The sequence below is a fragment of the Lissotriton vulgaris genome, chromosome 7, assembly GCF_964263255.1.
Source record: "Lissotriton vulgaris chromosome 7, aLisVul1.2, whole genome shotgun sequence".
NCBI lineage: Eukaryota > Metazoa > Chordata > Amphibia > Caudata > Salamandridae > Lissotriton > Lissotriton vulgaris.
Genome location: NC_141695.1, coordinates 1,564,776,219 through 1,564,797,016, shown reverse-complemented (window position 1 = coordinate 1,564,797,016; position 20,798 = coordinate 1,564,776,219). Strand labels below are relative to the sequence as shown.

Genomic DNA, 20,798 nt, shown 5'->3' with positions numbered 1-20,798 from the left:
GAGGCCGAGGTGCTCGCGCTCGAGAGGGCACACAAAGCTAACCCCTCGAGGATAACCCTACGTCCCTTGACGGCGGTTAGGGGCAAGCTGAAGGCGCACTATACAAACAGGGCCGAACTCACCCTCCTGCGGCTGGGACGGCACTCCTACTCCAGTAGTAACAAGATCGGCAGACACTTGGCCCGACAACTGAGGGATAAGAGGGAGCATGAGTACATAGGTGGGGTTAGAGACTCCGCGGGAGCGCTCCACCATCGTGACGGAGCGAAGGCGGACATATTTGGCCGCTTCTATGCTGCTTTATACGAGGGAGAGGAGCTAGATGCTGCTAAGCAACGGGAGTTCCTGCAGCGTTTGCCGCTTCCGCAGGTCTCCAAGGCCTGGAATGACTTGCTGGACGCCCCGATCTCGAGGGAGGAAGTCCTCTCCGCCATCAAAAACTTGAAATTGCACAAAGCCCCCGGGCCCGATGGGTTCACTGCAGTTTTCTATCAGACCTATGCAACTGAGGTGTGTGACTTCCTGGTCGCCCTATTTAACGACATGGCTGGGCCCGGTGTGAATTCCGGGACCCTCGCGGAGGCGGTGATTACGGTACTGCCGAAGCCGGGGAAGGATCCGGAGCGGTGTGCCTCATACCGCCCCATAGCCTTACTCAATATCGACGCGAAGCTGTACTCGGCGATTCTGGCAAGCCGCCTCCAGGACCTCCTACCGACGATTGTCCACGCAGATCAGTCCGGCTTCATCAAAGGTCGCCAGACGCACGACAATACACGGAGGGTGATCCACCTTATTGAGAAAGCGGACAGGTTCCGCATTCCGGCGGTCTTGGTGGGCCTGGACGCGGAGAAGGCCTTCGACCGGGTGGACTGGGGCTTTCTATTCCACACATTACAGGCGTTTGGCTTCTCCGAAAGATTCATTGCCATGGTGGGAGCCAACTTCTGCAGCCCACGCTCGAGGGTGGCAGTGAACGGCCACCTGTCGGCATTCTTCCAGCACTCCCGGGGCACCAGACAGGGGTGCCCCCTCTCTCCCTTGTTGTTTGCGCTCAGCATTGAGCCCCTGGCAATGGCGGTTCGGGTGCATGAGGGGGTTAAGGGCATCCCATTCACAGGAGAACAGCACAAGATCTCCCTTTTTGCGGATGACGTTTTGCTTTCGGTGGCCGACCCCGCTAACTCTCTTCCATGCGTTCGAAATATCCTGCTGGAATTTGAGGAAGTGGCCGGCTTCAAAATTATTTACAGCAAGTCTTATGTCCTGAACCTGACTCTATCACAGGCCGAGGTGGCACGGGTGAGAGCGACGACGCCTCTGGCCTGGGCCTCGGGCTCCATACTATACTTGGGAGTCCACCTCACCCCTACGGTGGGTGGCTTATTCGCGGCCAACTTCCCGCCCCTCCTGGCCAAGACGCGGGCAGAGCTGGAGAAGTGGAAGCCCAGATTCCTATCCTGGCTGGGTCGGGTGCACGCCATCAAAATGGTCCTTCTCCCCAAATATTTGTACCTGTTCCAGGCCCTGCCGATCCCACTGAGCTCTTCCTTTTTTAGCCACCTTAAGTCATTGATCTTGAAATTTGTCTGGCAGGGTGGTCGGGCACGACTTTCGTTTGCACTCCTGCGACGGCTGCGGACTGACGGGGGGGGTCGGCCTCCCGGATTTACACCTCTATTATAAAGCTGCCCAACTTAGAGTCATGGTGGAATGGTCACAGCAATTTTCCGACAAACACTGGTTGCATATGGACCGGGGTGTGGCGGGTCAGTCCATCTGGGATCTGGCTTGGAAGCCAAAGCGGGACCGCCCAGCGAATGCGTACATTAGTACCCCCACGGGGACTACGCTGAAAGTCTGGGATACCTTGGTGGGTGATGAGCGATGGACGACCTTTCCGTCTCCATTCACTCCATTGCATTTCAATCTGGAGTTTCCGCCGGCACTCACCGAGGGCCCCTTTGACGCCTGGAGGGAGGGGGGTTGTCGGGCGCTACTCCACCTGTTCCACGGCCCTGACCCCCTGACTTTTGGGAACTGCATGCGGGACTACCAAGTGCAGCCAGTGGAAAATTACAGGCATTTGGAACTGCTCCACTGGGCCACGTCACCGGGAGTGCAGGAGGCTGCGACGAGACCTCCGTCCGACTTTGAGGCCTTCCTCCTGAAAACATCCACCATGAAGGGGGCCATCTCCTTTCTTTACCAACTGCTGCTTCGTTCTGCCCTTTCCCCTAGACCGCGCTACATGGAGCAGTGGGAGGAGATGGTAGGGAGGGATATCACTGATGCAGAATGGTCTGCGCTCTGGAGGGACATGACGCAATTTAATCACTCCATACTCCTGAGGGAGGCGCATTTAAAAACCCTCACGCAGTGGTACATGGTCCCGGCCAGGCTTCACCGCATTTACCCGGCTGTCACGGATAGGTGCTGGAGGGGCTGTGGCCTTCTGGGGGACTTCCGCCACATTTGGTGGGATTGCCCGGTCATCAAACCCTTCTGGGCCGAGATCTTATCCCATATTAAAGATATCCTGAAGTACCCTATCGACGACTCCCTGGAGTTCGTGCTCCTGGGCTTGAGAGACCCTGGCCTCGAGCACCAGACGCGAGCAGACAAGAAGATTCTCTGGCTATGTCTAGGCGCGGCCAAACTCACGTTGGCATCAGCCTGGAAGCGGAAAGAGGCACCGGCGATCTCCCTTTGGCACGCTAGACTATGGAGGCTCCTGAGTCTCGAGAGAATGGCGGACATCTTCCTAGGCAACTACAAAAACTTCAAACACATATGGGGCCCCTTGGTGTCCTTTCTCTGTACTGGTTTGCCCTCAGCAGTGTGCCCGGCGTCTCTGAGGAATTTACATTTATTTCAGCTCTAAGTATGACTGACGGATGAATGGGGGAAGAGTGTGGCGCCGTCACGGGAGGGGGGGGCGGGTAGCGGGGAGTTAAGTTTGGGTGCTACTGTCGGGACGTTTGTATCGATAAGACGAGGCTCACCTCGACGGCATGGTGATTCTGGACTCCCGGTCGGCTGAACTAATTGAGCAACCCCGCCTTGGGGTGTACGGACAGGACTGCCTACTCTTGTGGCTGGCGAAGCCTCTTGTTCACTAACTTTCTTGTATCGCAGCATTGCCTCGTCTTAATCTACTGCTTTCCCACTGTGTGGGATCATCTGTGCACCCTATGTGGTACCTTTTTGTTTGATGTTTCATTTATTTATATCTGCAAAATAAAAATTTTACAAAAAAAAAAAAATATATATAAGGAGAGAATGGTCGGTCCAGGCCATGGGCAAGATATTATTCAAATATACTAGCTGAGGAGTGGAAAAAATAAGATCCAGTCGATGCCCTGCTCTGTGAGTGGGTTCCCTGACTAGCTGTTGCAACCCCACGCTCTCACAGGAGGCCAAAAGATTGTTCAGTCCAGTGTCGAAAGGACCGTTGGGCCATAGATTAAAATCCCCTAAGATAAATAGCTTATTGTGGGAAGTCGCCATGTTGGAAAGAGAAGTAGGTAGCGAGTGTTGGTGCTGGGCGCTTATATGAAGAATAATATTTTCATGTCCCCCTGGCATCTGCTTAGATAGTCTGCCCCCAGCCACATTATGGTTCCAAAAACGTTTAAAACCTAGACGTGTGTCCTTAAATTCACTTCTGCTACAAACGTGTTATATGCATGGTTAAAACTGACGTGAATAGTGGCTGGCTTGCATGATCTTCATATTCTGATTTCATATTCTAAAAAAGTGTATCCTCACCCCTCGTTCCCCTCTGTCCAGACTCTGGTCTATTTTTAGAATATGAAATATGAATATGAAATCAGAATATGAATATCATGCAAGCCAGTATCTATTCATGTCAGTTTTAACCATGCATATAACACGTTTGTTGCAGTAGTGAATTTAAGAACACACATCTATGTTTTAAACTTTTTTGGAACCATAATGTGGCAATGGGGCAGACTGACTATCTAAGCAAATGCCAGGGGAACATGAGAATATTCTTCTTCATATAAGGAAATCACATACTACTGGAGGGTAAAATAATTTGAATACTGTGATACGGGTATGACGTTTGTTTAGATCACAATTCTAGAATTATGTAAATGTATTTGTAAAGCGCACTGCCGCCCCATTTCGGGGCATCCTGCGCTGTACTAATACCGCTGTGGAACCCTTCCTGGCTTTTCCCTGTGAAATGTCCACTCCTGGTCACCCCCAAGGTGAAACCAGGCATCCCAGCGCTGTTGGGGCCGTTGTGGAGATTAAGTAAGCTAATCCCCAGAGTTGCAGAGTGGGACCCATGATTAGAATAGGCACCGAGGCGAGAATTATCAGGTCCGAGGAAATTGAGCCCAAGTCCCCACCGAGGCGGGTATTGAACCCTGGTCCCGGGCCAGACCTCTGCATCAGGGTCTGCCGCTCTAACCATTGAGCCACACTTCTCCACAATTATGTTTATCGCTCTGCAGTATTTGTATTCGAGACCAGCCCCGTGATTTTTTTACTCTGGGGGAACTGTGTGTTTTTTTTTTTTCTCATCGTGAAAATATTTCGGAATCTATTTTTTTTTAAGCCCAGCTAAATCTATGTAATATTGAAATAATAATAAATGTTAAATTGTGTTAGCATAATTTATGGCTTTTAGCATTTCTTTAATGTGGCATTACTGTCCTCTGTCAGTGCGATGGTGTTGGACTGCCACTCATTTTCAGGATTAGTAATGACTTGGTTGGTCTGGCACCTACAGGTGACCTTAGTTATAATTTTACTAAATTCTCTTGCCCCAACGCTGGGGTCCTCTCTCACTGGTTTTAGAAGAACTGCTACCCTCGCACACCCTCGCACACCCTTGCACCCCCTCGCCCTTGCACCCCCTTGCACCCCCTCGCCCTTGCACCCCCTCACCCTCACACCCCCTCACCCTCACACCCCCTCACCCTCACACCCCCTCACCCTCACACCCCCTCACCCTCACACCCCCTCACCCTCACAAACCCTCACCCACACCAGCATAGCAAAACAAAGCATAGCAAAACATAACCTCTTAAGTGCTGCGTCGGGGCGTTGGCCGACGGCAGCACTACCTCCCCAGTGCTGCGCACGACCATTGGACGTCCATTCAGCACTAGTTCCAATGGACAGCGCAGCACTGGGGAGGGATATTTGCCCCGCATCTAAGGTGTTAAAGCATAGCACAACAAAACGCAACAAAGAATAGCATAACATAAAGCATAGAAAAACAAAACACAACAAAGCCTAGCATAACATAAAGCATAGCAAAACAAAACACAACAAAGCATAGCATAACATAAAGCATAGCAAAACAAAACAGTAGAACAAAACATAGCATACAAAACAGCATAGTAGAACAAAACGTAGCATAACAAAACATAGCAAAACATCTTTGTACATAGTTCTATGTAATGTAATATGTAGGTGGTTGGGTTACAGTTGAATGCTGTTGATGCTCCATTATAGCATTTTAGATGCATAACTGAACTGTTTTGGTGCACGTTTCTATCTATCGCCCTCACTCTATCTATGTCTGTCTGTCGCATCACCACAGCATCACTCAGCGCCACCACAACATCAATCTGAGCAACCATTCAACAACTGGTTCAAATATGTTCTCTCAATGTTTCAAGCTTTATTACAAATGTCACAAAAAGATGTTAATATTTCACTTCTGTTCTTGGATTTTCACCACAATAAAATACACTGAACATAATCTTCACAAAAGTTATTTACAAAAGTTTAAGCTATTGCCATTATAAATTATAATAACTTTTATTTAAGTATTAATTATTTTAAAAAATTAAAAGCCATTGTTATTTGTAATATCAATACATCTAAGTCACGTAAATACAACACATATTGCATTACAAATGCTATAGGTGTCACATTTGCAAAAGTTAAAACTATTGGCATTGTAAATGACAAAGCTATTAATTTCGCTATTTTCAAAAACAAAACCTAAATAAAAAACGTTGTCATTTACAATACCAATAGCTCAAACTTTCCTAATGCGAGACCTATTGCATTGCAAATGCTTGTTTTTGTCTTTGTGTTTTATGTTCCCTCTCCCTATGCTCCGCTCTGTGCGTGGCTACGCCAGGGCGTTGTAGCAGACCCGATGATGAAGCATGTCTCACACATTTGTGTGTGAGTGAGGGCAGTTTCAAACATATAATTGTGTCACTGCTTGTGTTCTTCTTTATCTGTGGTCTTTCCTCTCCACCCCTTCATGTGTGTATTATGTTGACTCTAGGGGGTTCGGGGTGGTAGAGTAGCTGTTTGACCCTCTCCCCTTCTTTGTGTGAGAATCGATCACAGGTTGACAGAAGAATATGCCAAAATGTAACAGAAAATTCCAAATCTGTGTAGTGCAGGCCCCCACTGTTTGGCTGGCAATACGGTTTATGATCCATTTGTTTGTGTGATATTCCCCAAAAACTATTAGCAAGTGCTCTGACTCTCAAATGAATACTGAGGTCACGCTGAATACTAGGATATGTATTGCTCCTTTGTCTAGATTGGAGCCTATCCAAGCATTATTTTTCATCCAATTTCAATTATATAAAACTACGGGACTTCTCTTATGACTTGCATACACTATGAGAATAGTTTTCATATTGTACTAAACTCTTGCATTTACGTCTGCATTTTTGTAGATCAAAGACTACTTGCACGCTCTCATTTGCAGCATGTGGGTTCATTGCAAAAGGATGTCTATTGATTTGGCTGTTCTTGGTACTTAAATAATGCAACACTTGCTCCGAGGAAACTGTCCAGGGTGCACAAGCACGTTTTTTGACTACATCGCTGTATTTCATTAGTATGTAGAGCACTGTAAAGGAAGGTAGACGTTAGATCGCGGAGTGATGGAATCTTTTAATAGTCTTCCGGATGAGTGTTTGCAAATTGGTGAGCCTGGGTAGTGCTTCCAATGTGGTACTCCATTATATCAAAGAGAAGCGGACACATGCACGAGCCTTTACATATAGAACGAAAGGCAACTCGATTTAATACAGGCAGAAAAATGATGTCTGTAATCCAAAAACAAGAACGGGGGAATTACAAGGAAAGTTTTGTAAAGCATTCTTCTAATGAGATGCTAAATTTGTCAATAGTATAGTTAATCTGTTTGCATATGTCTGGCATAGTTGACTGTAAGCGTCTGCAAACGAAGGAGTGCCTTAATCTGCATTGGATATTGTTTATAGTAATCAGTAGTTAGAACTGCATTACCGATTCACTTTTTTTATTAGTACTTTTGTAACTAATGTATCTGATTTGCAGTATTTCATAATGCACAAAACGGGTAATTTCTGTATTTAATATATAAAAAAAAAAAAAAATATATATATATATATATATATATATATATATATATATATATATATATATATATAAATTCTTCCCGTTTGCAGCATGGATAGATGTTCTTATTAAAGACTCTTTTTTTAGGTCTCGCACCTGTGACGAATCGGGAAGCGATGTCGCAGCGAGTCCTATTGTCGGCAAATCTGCTTTCAAGGAGACAGATGGGCAATCGCAGCATGCTGGAATCGGATCAGGCCGTGCGCGCGTTCACCCTCTCCTGTCTCCCTTGAAAGCCTCCAACTCACACAGCCACACTCCCTGCTTTCGCACACGCATGCACACACGAGCCACACACACGAGCCACACACACGAGCCGCACACAAGCACACATGCACGCACACATACCATGACACACACCACACATCCCCCCCGCCGCACGCGCACACACATGAGTTAACAGACCCCCCGCCACCCCCAGTACAAGTAAGCCCCACTCACCGCATCGGCGCCACTCCGGACTTCTGCAGCCTCCGCGGGCATGGGAGCCCCACTTCACCACTGCTCCTCTGGCCAGCCACTCCGTGGGTGCGGGCTTCCCGCAGAAGACAAAAGTCCCGCCCCACGACAGGTTTCGTTTTCGGCAGTGCACGCGCAAGTCTTGTTGTTAAGAGTTAATGAGCAGGTAATCACTGGCTGTATGTCCTGCTGCCGTGAAGGATTCTAGTGCATGCTATGTTTCATCTCTTGTTTTAGATGCTCTGACTCCCGATCAGAAACAAACGAAAGCGCGTTGGATCGGGTGTCACACGGGGATGGACGGAGAAACTGACAAATGTTATCGCATCCAAACATTGCCTTCGAATTTAAAAAAGTAATATGAGCAGAAGTGAAAATAGTAACTGTTGAATGTTAAACTCACTCTATCCACAGTTGTTAATTTATTAATTTAATGAGCGCTGCGCCCACTAGGGACACCGCGCTCACTTTATTTATTTTCTTATTACGTTTCGCGCATGGTGGATCATCCGGCCGCAATCACTCAGAGGCGCTCACAGACTTCTCCCTGGTCCGTGGAACAAACTGAATCACTGTGTGCAGCTGGTGCCGAGCGGGCTCTGTGTGCGTGTGTATTTACGTGCGTGGTTGGTTGGTCTCCGGCCCCATGACTCAATGAGTTTACAGACCTCTCCCTGGTCTGTGGCTCAGACTTGATGCCCTCACCGGTGCCGGCTCCGCGCGTTTGCCGAGCTCCTCCCAGTTCCGCGGAACTCAGTGTGCATCGGGTGCCGAGCGTTTTGTTGACTCGCCATCGGGGGTTGATCGCCGGCCCCATCTCACCGGTCCCAGTGAACAGATTGACTCGCACAGAAGATGAACCGCTACGTGCAGCCTAGACCCCGGGAAGAGAGGCAGAGAAAAAAAGAGCGACACAAAGTGGCCACCCTTGTTTGGCCGCCTCCATTGTCCCCAGCCTGTCCCGCAGACGTAGACAGCAGCCACCAGCTCCGCGAAGAAAGGCCGGCCCTGCATCTGCTCCGGGCACCCACCGCGTTTGGCAGAGGCCAAACAAAAAAAGCCATTTGCTGGGTATTATCCTCCAGCACCATCTCCCAGATCCCTTTTTGTGTGCCCTGATAGGTGTGCTAAATGAAGTCTTAATTGCATCACTTTTGAATGATAAAACAATGTTAATCAGGCAGAAGAAGTAAATATCAGTTTCCGCCGCGCCTTTATTCTTTGCTTCGCTACTTGTTTTGCAAAGAAATGACATAAAAGCCGGCATAAGGAGCAGTGAGCGTAGTACCCCAAAGGAAACAAGCATTTGCAATGCAATAGGTCTCGCATTAGTAAAGTTAGAGGAATTAGTATTGTAAATGACAATTTTTTTATTTGTTTTTGTTTTGAAAAAAGCGAAATTAATAACTTTGTCATTTACAATGCCAATAGTGTTAACTTTTGCAAATGTGACACCTATAGCATTTGTAATGCAACATATGTTGTATTTACGTGACTTAGATGTATTGATATTACAAATAACAATGGCTTTTAATTTTTTTAAATAATTAATACTTAAATAAAAGAGATTGTAATTTATAATGGCAATAGCTAAAACTTTTGTAAATAACTTTTGTGAAGATTATGTTCAGTGTATTTTATCGTGACGAAAATCCAAGAACAGAAGTGAAATATTAACATCTTTTTGTGACATTTGTAATAAAGCTTGGTACATTGAGAGAACATATTTGAACCAGTTGTTGTTGAATGGTTGCGCAGATTGATGCTGGGGTGGCGCTGAGTGATGCTGTGGTGGTGCTGAGTGATGCTGTGGTGGTGCTGAGTGATGCTGTGGTGGTGCTGAGTGATGCTGTGGTGGTGCTGAGTGATGCTGGGGTGGTGCTGAGTGATGCTGGGGTGGTGCTGAGTGATGCTGGGGTGGTGCTGAGTGATGCTGGGGTGGTGCTGAGTGATGCTGGGGTGGTGCTGAGTGATGCTGGGGTGGCGCTGAGTGATGCTGGGGTGGCGCTGAGTGATGCTGGGGTGGCGCTGAGTGATGCTGGGGTGGCGCTGAGTGATGCTGGGGTGGCGCTGAGTGATGCTGGGGTGGCGCTGAGTGATGCTGGGGTGGCGCTGAGTGGTGCTGGGGTGGCGCTGAGTGGTGCCGGGGTGGCGCTGAGTGGTGCCGGGGTGGCGCTGAGTGGTGCCGGGGTGGCGCTGAGTGGTGCCGGGGTGGCGCTGAGTGGTGCCGGGGTGGCGCTGAGTGGTGCCGGGGTGGCGCTGAGTGGTGCCGGGGTGGCGCTGAGTGGTGCCGGGGTGGCGCTGAGTGGTGCCGGGGTGGCGCTGAGTGGTGCCGGTGTGTGTGGATGAATGCATGCATGGATGGGTGCTTGAATGCATGGCGGATGAATGGATGCATGGCGGATGGATGGATGGGTGGGTGGATGCATGGATGGATGGGTGGGTGGGTGGGTGGATGGATGCATGGGTGGATGCATGGGTGGATGCATGGGTGGGTGGATGGATGCATGGATGCATGGATGGATGGATGGATGGATGGATGGATGGATGGGCGGATGGATGGGCGGATGGATGGGCGGATGGATGGATGGATGGATGGATGGATGGATGGATGGATGGATGGATCGATGGATGGGCGTATGTATGGATGGATGGGCGTATGCATGGATGGGCGGATGACTGTATGGATGGATGCATGGATGGGCGGATGACTGTATGGATGGATGCATGGATGGGCGGATGACTGTATGGATGGATGCATGGATGGGCGGATGACTGTATGGATGGATGCATGGATGGGCGTATGCATGGATGGGCGGATGACTGTATGGATGGATGCATGGATGGGCGTATGCATGGATGGGCGGATGACTGTATGGATGGATGCATGGATGGGCGTATGCATGGATGGGCGGATGACTGTATGGATGGATGCATGGATGGGCGTATGCATGGATGGGCGGATGACTGTATGGATGGATGCATGGATGGGCGTATGCATGGATGGGCGGATGACTGTATGGATGAATGCATGGATGGGCGTATGCATGGATGGGCGGATGACTGTATGGATGGATGCATGGATGGGCGTATGCATGGATGGGCGGATGACTGTATGGATGGATGCATGGATGGGTGTATGCATCGATGGGTGGGTGGGTGAATGAATGAATGTTCAGGCTCGCAGATGGGGATGGGGACGGGGGAGGGGGAGCAGGCATATGGGTTGTGAGTGAGCGCGCATGTATAGAGAGAACTATAATCAACAGTCTCTTCTTTGTCTTCTTTGCGTGAAGACATTTAAACATTTTTTATATTTGTATCTTTTATCAAACGTATGTAATCCAAAGTCCTTATGTTTTGCAACTGGTTCTTATGTAAAGCGCTTTGACACCTTCGGGTAAAGTTCACGCTATATAAAATCTCATTAAGTAAAACTTTACCCAAAAAATCCACCCATCCATTCATTTGGGCCTAGGCTTAAGTTGTCGGGCTCAAAGCAGGCAGAGAAGGGACAGTTTATGAAGTCGAGGCAGGGCGGGGTAGTTTAGGGATGTAGGGAATGGAGTTCAGGGCTCAGGGTAGGGGGGCTGTGGTCGGGGTAGTTTTGTGGACAGGGCAGGGGGGGAAGGGATAGTTTGCAGGCCAGAGGGCAGAATGACACCAAAACCGAGGGATACAGAGGGCAGAATGACACCAAAAACGAGGGATACAGAGGGCAGAAGGACAAAAAAAACGACGGATACAAAGGGCTGAAGGACACAAAAAAACGATTGAAACAGGTCAGAAGGACACAAAAACGAGGGATACAAAGGGCAGAAGGACACAAAAACCGATTGAAACAGAGGGCAGAAGCACCAAAAACGAGGGATACAAAGGGCAGAAGGACACGAAAAACAAGGGGAAAACGATTGAAACAGAGGGCAGAAGGACACAAAAACGAGGGATAGAAAGGGCAGAAGGACACAAAAAACGATTGAAACAGAGGGCAGAAGGACACAAAAAACGAGGAATACAAAGGGCAGAAGGACACAAAAAACGATTGAAACAGACGGCAGAAGGACACAAACTAGGCAATTATTCATAAGATATAAGTGCAAAGCGGTAATAGCTAATAAACATTCATCAATATATTTTTTTTAAATATTGCATGCAAGGATTTTGTTGTGACAAAACCATAAAGAGCAACGAATAACAAAGCAAGATTGGAATTCTACCTTTCGAAAGTCCTCAAATAACTGCTCCTCTCCCATTCGTATTTCCTTCTCTCCTCCAGTATTACCTCTGGGATACCATGGTGTTCTTCAACTGCAGGCCATTGACCTGTAGAAAAGGCTCTAAACATTCCCCCTCCAAATAAGGGCGTGGATGGTGCCTCACTCGATGCGCAGAGAAAGGGCGTGGGGGGGAGGGGGAATGCAAGATTTGCACTTGGAGGGCTAAAAGCAAACTGGGAGAGCACAGCAAGAGAGTAGCCGACTTTAAAGCTTGATGGTGGGCTGCCAATGTTAAAAAAAATATATATATATATATATATATATCGGCAGGTGTGTAGCGCTTGTTTCGAGGGAGATGGCTGCCCAAATGTTTGCACCACAGAAATGAAACATTTCATGTGATGATGCCCACTATGTATAGGGAGACAATGCAAAGCAAATGTAAACACTGAAATATTGGCCCGGCCTCTTTTGTTGGTGATTAGGGGCCGCTGCTGCACTGCTTAAAAAATGTGAATAATGTAAAAATAGAGCTGGGTGGGTCCTGTGGCCGCCTTTGTTTAGGATTAAGAGCGGCTGCTTTAAAAAACTAGTTTCTAATTTCAAGCCTCTGCTCATTGTTGGCATTGCGCACACACCCTCTCCTCTGTTTTTATGTGTAATTCGACGCGTTTCTTGCTTTGCCCCTTTAAAAAGTTATTGTGCAGTTTTTCTCGACCACCTTGCGGCTCCTCTGTGATTAGCAATGTTTTCCGCGCACCCGCTGCCATTCTCGCGCATGAGGGCCACTGAAGGATGCTGTTTAATAATAAATGTTTGTGTTGCTCGACAGCATATCTTGGTGACAGCCGCACTTTCAAATAACGTGGTCTTGAAACTGCTTTTGACAAGTCACCTCCCACGTCATATGGAACTGCCAAGCAGCTGTGACACGTGTAAACATCACCGTGACACCTGCATGTACATGCCGGATCCCGTGTTCACTCACCTTGACGTAACCTACATAAGACACTGCTCGTGGGAGAGGCCGAGCTGGTCTTCGAGGCGCACACTGGAGTGAACACCTTTCCCTTCAGCTCCGATGTACTTGCTCTTTGCTGCTGCACAGACTGCACATCTCAACAATGAAGCTTTACTAGGAAGCATTTGGGCCCTTTCACTAGGACAGGGAGACATGGATCCTGACGGGTACACAGGGCAGGGCACTGATACGGGGCTTTGAGATGAAGGCAAAAGTGATAGGCAAGCAAGAACGCAGGAGACGAGATGACCCTGGGACAGAGGTAACCGGATACTAGGAATATACAAAAAGACAAACAAATGAATCAGTGAGATAGAGGGAAACACAAACAGACCGAGGGACAATGAGACAGGAAGACAAACAAGTAGGTAAAAGAGCGGGGGGCGGAGGGGAGGGAACGAGCATATCGGGAGTAGATAAAGACAAATGTTGCTGTGCGAGGTTTCCTTTCAAGTCGAAAACCGTGGAAAACTAGATGTGCCGGCCGGCCAGCAGTGAATAATTAGGGGAGAGAGAGGGGAGGTGCTGGGGAACAGATGGCCGTGAAGCAGGGGGCGGGGCAGCGGAACCCTTTGAAGTCTGCGGCCGTGAATAAGTGACTGGGGGGGCGGGGCAGCGGAAGCCTTCGATTGCTGCTGGCAGGGGGAAGCCTGTGGGGAAATGCAAGCTCATGCACGAAGGAGCTTGTGGTCACGTGATTTCACGTGAACTGTTGAGAATCCGGATCGTAAAAAGTCAGCTTTTGGGTTGACAACAATAGGTTCGAGTAAACTCGACCTAAAAACAGGGAGGGTACATGGGTTGGCACATGCTACCTACACCAAGGGGCAAAACGTACGGAAACAAAGGGCCGAAAGCCAAAGCCCCCCCGGGAGTGGCAAACTCACCCTCTTCCTATTCCACAGCATAAGATACCCACCCCAGCATGCCCATATCTCACTCAGAGGAGCCCCTCACTCGAAGCATAAAAGGACCAGCGAGGCTGTGGACTTTGAGGTGGTTTCAGCACAGTAGCATGTTGCAGGCAGACCTGCAAACACTCGCATGCAGGCTGTCGAGTGAGCCACAGACTGCAGAGATATATCACCCCCCCCCCCCCCCCCCCCCATGTACCCAGAAACTCAGGCCAGCTGGAGACACACACAAAGACTCAGGTCCCTACCCAGTCACTGCATAGGGCTTTTGCGACACAAACAGACTGAGGTACACCTACATTCCAGCTACACTTACAGCACAGCCAGTGGTGCAGACACAGGCATACTTTCACATGCACTTGCACTCGCACACATAAACACACGCTCACCCGCAAGCATGCATACAACATACATTTAACAGTATTTTTTTTTAGTTACCTTAGCTTCCAGATCGGGTCATATTCTATCTAATATACTACATTTTATATAACACTAACAGTGACGAATATTATTCACTATTTGCAAAATTAAACAATCATTTTCAATGCAATAGGTCTCCCATATGCAATAGTTTAAGCTATTGGCATTGTAAATGACAATGTCTTTGATTTAGGTTTTAAAAAACAATACATAAATAAAAGGCATTGTCATTTACAATGCCAATAGCTCAAACTTGCGTAAATGCGAGACCTATTGCATTGCAAATGCTTGTTAGTTAAATATTTACTGGACTTGCCATAAGGACATTCTATTTTTGTCTGATTACGTTTTTGGTGTTAATACATTTCATACTGTGCTTGTTTACAAGCCAAGGGCATTGTTGAGGAGAAGCACTAACCCATGCTTTTAATAATAAACATGAAATATAAATTCTGTCATGTAGGAGAAAGTAGTGTATTTAGGTGCTTTTCCTAAATGGTAATAAATAATGGCCACTTTTCTGAACAGACTGCTTTGGAGTAAAGTTAAACCCTCAAGCAAGAGTGTTATGAAAAGTCACGAGATGCTTTGTATTATCTGTGATCTTAAAGGAATACACTGTCAAATATTTTATAGATAATGTTGATTAGAATTTACATTGCATCTTTAAGACTTTTTACATGCACGTTTTTAGTTTCTGAACAACGAAAGCTGTACACCCAATGACTGATCATGAAAGCAAACTAAATGCAAGTAAATATGCCTGGGAGATCCGTGAATATTGCTGTCTTTTATCTGTCACTTATACTCTATGACGCATAACCAGCATGTGCTTTCTAAACTAAAAAGCCATTAATCGGCTATTCTAATTTGTCAGCATAGTAAATACGTCGAACCACTTGAGCAGATTCCCATATTAAAACCGCGTCGCTACGCTTCAAGGCGCCTCTTGTCTGTTTTTCGGCGATTGTAAGGAGCACTCAACCGCTTTAAAGAGCTACTGGAGTAGATTTATGAGAACTATCCTCCCTAATTATTGCATGCAAAATAGAAATCGTGAGTTTTCAGTGAATGTTTTTGACACATGAGCCTCTTGACAAACAATTTAACTATTGAAGACCATATAATTTGTATTGGTGACATCGTTGTAGAAATTTCGGGATGGTTAAAATTAGGCTGAGGGCCCTGTATCAAAGTTCATAAAGTACCAAGTACACTTTGCAACTGAGAATACAGTGCACATACGTGAGTCCCGTCCAGGGAAATGAAGCAGCTGATTAAAAGTATCAGTAACAATGGAGCTTCTAGACAGATATTGCCAAAGTTCAGACACTTACACATTTTGGATTCCAATTTTTCTTCATGTTAGTCTCCTTGACCACTGCATGACACATGTTTGTTCCTAAGTTTTCTGTTTTTCAGCATCTAAAAAGTCTGATTTATGCGTGTACTTTTTATTCTAGTTTGGAGCAGAATTTCGACGGTTTGCTCTGGAACGATCTAAACCAGGAAGGTTTGAGGAATTTTATGGATTACTGCAGCATATACACAAAATACCGAACCTTGATGTAATAGTCGGGTATGCTGATATTCATGGAGACCTACTACCTATAAACAATGATGACAACTATCACCGAGCAGTCACCACAGCAAATCCATTGCTTCGGATCTTTCTCCAAAGAAAGGGTGAGCACTTTAGAATATTTACATGAATAATATTTAAAATACATTTGTGTCTGTTTTGAAAAATCTTTTTTTAATCCGTTTACATGCACGCATAGATTTCGTATTTTTCTTATTTCTCCCTTCTAATGTGCCATAAATGCTTCTCTTGGCTTTGTTCATTCTGTTGAATTGTGTTCACTGTATTTCTGGGATATTGTTACATTTGCCTAACTTTGGTGCTGTTACTTCAAAATATAAACTGTTCACTTCTGCTTTTACATGCTACATAGTTTGATCATGTATCGAAATCCAATCGATGTTGAGTAGTTTAAGTTTATAGTGTAGCCATACTTTTCCCTAAATTTTTGCATTGTATGGTAGTTTTCATTACAATGGGACATGAAGTTTGCCGTCATGCAAGTTTGGGCCAGAAACTTACTATGGAAAGTGTCTGTTCATGTTTTTTATCCTGACTTGTTAAATAACCCAGTTATGAGCAACCTTCCCGGAAAGCTGGAAGCACGCTGAGATAAACGCCTTACTCAAGAAACCCAAGGCGGACCCCAAGGACCTCAAGAACTTCTGACCAATCTCCCTTCTCCCGACGAAAGTCACAGAGAAAATTGTAAACAACTGACCCGCTACCTCAAAGAGAACAGCATCCTGGACCCATCCCAGTCCGGGTTCCGCAGCAACCACTGCACCGAAACCGCCTTCATTGCCGCCACAGATGACATTAGGACCCTGCTAGACAACGGAGAAACAGCGTCCCTCATCCTCCTGGACCTATCCGCTGCTTTCCACACATTCTGCCACCGCACACTATGAACACGCTTACATGACGCCGGGATCCAAGAGAAGACCCTGGACTGGACCACATCCTTCTCTCTGGCAGAACTGAGATCTTTTCCCCCCCCCCCATCATCTCCTATGCCGACGACACCCAGCTGATCCTCTCCCTCACCAAAGACCCTAACACCACCAAAACCAACCTCCACGAAGGAATCAAGGACATCGCAGAATGGATCAGTAACAGCCGACTGAAGCTGAACTTGGACAAGCCTGAGGTCCTCATCCTCTGGCCCCACCCCTTCAGCCTGGGACAACTCCTGGTGGCTGACAACACTGGGAACAGCCCCAACACCCACCGACCACGCACGCAACCTAGGTGTCATCCTCAACTCCACCCTCTTCATGACTAAGCAGGTCAACGCCCTCTCCTCAGCCTGCTTCAACACCCTCCGTATGCTCCGCAGGATCTTCAAGTGCATCCCCACTGAAATAAGAAGAGCGGTCACCCAGGCCCTTTTCACCAGCAGGCTGGACTATGGAAACGCCCTATACGCAGGAACGTCGGCCAAGCTCTTGAGACGGCTAAAACGCATCAGATCGCCTTGGCACGTTTGATCCTCGACATCCCTCGCCGCAGCCACATCGCACCCCACCTGAGAGACCTGCACTTGCTCCCAGTCAACAAGAGGATCACCTTCAAGCTCCTTACCCAGGCACACAAGGCACTCCACAACACCAAACCAGCATACCTCAACAGACTACTCCGCTTCTACACCCCCAACTGCCAGCTCCGCCGCCCTCGCCACAGTCCCCCGCATCTGAATAGCGACCTCCGGCGGCAGATCGTTCTGCCACCTCGCCGCCAAGACCTGGAACACCCTCCCCACCAACCTACAGTAGACCCAAGACCTCCTGGCCTTCAGAAGACTCCTCAAGACATGGCTCTTCGATCAGTAGCAGGACCCTCATGGGTATGTAGTGCCCTTTATAAGTGTCATGATTGATTGATTGATTTAAAACTTTATTTTAAAAAGTCACACGCTCAATAGTTGATGGAAGGAATGCTTGCAAAAAGTATAATCACTAGCAATCGCTCAGTAGCGCTCCAGCTCTTCGCACTCTGGTCTACCATGCCACATCGGCTTAGACCCCTCCACATGTAAATCCTCTCTGCTTTGCCGATTAGGAACGGTTCAGCCTGAACAACCAGGTTAGGTTCTTCCGAACAGGAGCAAGAATGGTTTTGCCCTTATTAGGGTTCTTCAGATGGTGTAGCTGGTTCCAGTGGCAAAGTGAACATGGTACCCACATCTAATTGTCCGTGAAATTGCCCCTCTGAAGAAGCTGCTTACTTTTTTGTTTTTGTGATAGTTTGAACACTGTAATTATCAGGATCCCTGTCCCTCCATGAAGTGCCCAATAGGGTCCATTGTCATCTAACAGCTAACCTTTCACTTCCTTTAGAGGTCTGCTCCTTTTCTCATAGAATAAGGGAATCTTAGGACTAGCAGGAGGTTCTGCAACTTAAATAGCTGTATTCCTTCTTGGTGACTAGGAAAGCGATGGCAATGGATTTGACACTATCAGGACAATTGCTTAATAATAAAGATGAAGTCTTTACTACTCTGCTACATAAAAAGCACTCTAGCAAATTTTCATGAATCAGGCAGGTTGTTACTGCACAACTGGATGCAAGTTTTCTGGAGATGCACCCGGCAAATACGCAATCGGACTCCACATTCTTGACCTCCTCAGATAGTGTACATTTCTACTTATTTCACAGCGTATTTTCATATCCACTGAGGCAGCCTATTTGTTACTATTTTGTCCATACAAGGAGCATAAAGCTATGCCCATTTTAGAGAAGGCAGTATCTGAAAAGTGACATTTCAGAATGCAAATTCTTTCCTTTTGCTATCTAGAGGAGAAGACCTAGAATATCCAAATGCTCTCACACATAAATAACCTTTTGTTGTAACGCTTACTAACACTGCGTTGCTTTCTGTACACTGAAAATCAGATGGTTCTAAAATCAAATTCAATGTTAGTCAAATAATTTAATTTTGCTTGGTTTCTGTAGCATGCAAAGTACATACATAGAGACCTACACAATTAAAATGTGATAAGTTCATAAGCCATATTAAAACCAGTTCGAAAAACTCAAAACAGTATGCAAAAATATAATAAAACCGGGTTACCCTTTAACGTGCCTGAGCTAATATAAGGTCACGTCCATACAAATCGTAAACACCTGACATATGTTTATATATTAAGTACACTACTTAAAAAGTACAAAGACAGTCCTAAATATACAGTTTATCATGAGGCATGGTTATCACAGGTCGTCCTTTCAATGCAACTACTTGTATCAGAATCCTGATGGGATCTCCTTAGCTTCATGAAGGCCCAGAGGAATGAGGCTACTGCATAACACCAAGAGGCCTTGAAGCTGTTTGATAAAAAAAAATAATGCTGGGTGACACTGACTAAAATTGTATCTACACAAAGACTAAACAATATTTTCCCTTGTGCAGTGTAAAATGTGCAAAATAGTAAAATATCGAACTCAGAATGTTTTGATACACCATCACAGGGGCATAATTTAAGATCGCTTACAGAGTGAGAATGTATTGGAGATACCAAGCATAAGTGGGGTATAGTTTAAGGAAAATCTAGTCCAGTTGAACCGGTGCTCCAAATTCAACCTAAAAACTAGGTAACATTGAGCTTCTTGTTTGAGATCGAACCGCTAGATATAAGCGAACAGTAAGTTTTGAATTTCCCTCCAACCTGTCTGCTGCTGCTGTCATTGCTTGAGAGATATCCATAAGCCTTGTCTTTGTAATGTGCATGCATGCATGTGAAGGGTAAGACAAATGGTTCTAGTAGACCTAAAGCCTTTAAGGAGCGCTTAAAATATTGCAAACCTGGGATCTTTAATGTGAAGTCAACATTTTAGACAGTCCTTCAATACGGTTTGATTCAAAGTCACCGTATCTCTCCTCCAAATAGAGTGCCAGAGTAAAATTGGTTGGAGCCAGATAATATCTGATCTATATGTATGGTAAACCAAGCTTGCTGGGACATATATAAAGTTTGGGCAACTACGAGGAATCATTTACCAAAGGCATCCTTGACTTTCTGAAGCAAATAAATGCCCACCAGTGATCGGTTCAAACCCCAGTTTATTTGTGAAATTTAAAAATTATCTCTTTTTTTTCTAATAGGAATGCTTTACTTAAAAATATATTTTTCCATGAAAACTTCACATCATAGTGTTCCCAGGTGAGAGAACGTTTCAGGCACCTCCATCCATTGGTCGTTCTATATGAAAAGTTGGAAGTTTCTTTGGACGTGCACCATAGATGGGTTCATAAATCTTAATTCACAAGAAGATCCTGGCTTTCCATAAATATGGTATAATCTTCTCAGTCACTGCAGTGCTCGACCTGTTCTGGCAATGAGCACTGCTGTTGTGTGTCTATTTAGATAAGTCTTTAGATTTCCCAATGTATGCCCTTACATAGGTATAATTAACATTGCCCTTATTTAGGCATAGAAATCCAGCCCTTATTTAGGCATTGCTCATGCTAACCAAATACAGGCATGGTCAAATACATCCGATCCTCTTCGTCACAACGAGTTCTTGGAAACCCAGACTCTTAAGCCTTTAGGACTTCCCCTTACCTGGATATTGACTTCCCCAAGAACTCATTTATTATGCATAAACATCTATTCCTTAGGGGTTCATTCATGACGTTCATATGCCCGACTTGTACGTCAATACAGGCATTCCTAAACACCTTCAAGGCATAAATATACCTTCACTTGCTATGGCAAGGCATGGTGCGGTTCATCTACCTACTTGCACGACACGGCTCGCCACAGCAAGTCCCGAAAGAAGTCCTCTCCCCA

At 46.4% G+C, this 20,798-nt stretch overlaps 1 protein-coding gene across 1 annotated transcript in view; it reads left to right on the top strand.

The window, feature by feature from the left end:
• PARD6B (par-6 family cell polarity regulator beta) overlaps positions 1-20,798 on the top strand; it is a 97,569-nt gene that overhangs the window by 21,079 nt on the left and 55,692 nt on the right. Inside the window, exon 2 of the mRNA XM_086932460.1 lies at positions 15,890-16,112. Within this exon, the coding sequence (XP_086788586.1) occupies positions 15,890-16,112 (223 nt within the window). The remainder of the gene's footprint in view (positions 1-15,889; positions 16,113-20,798) is intronic.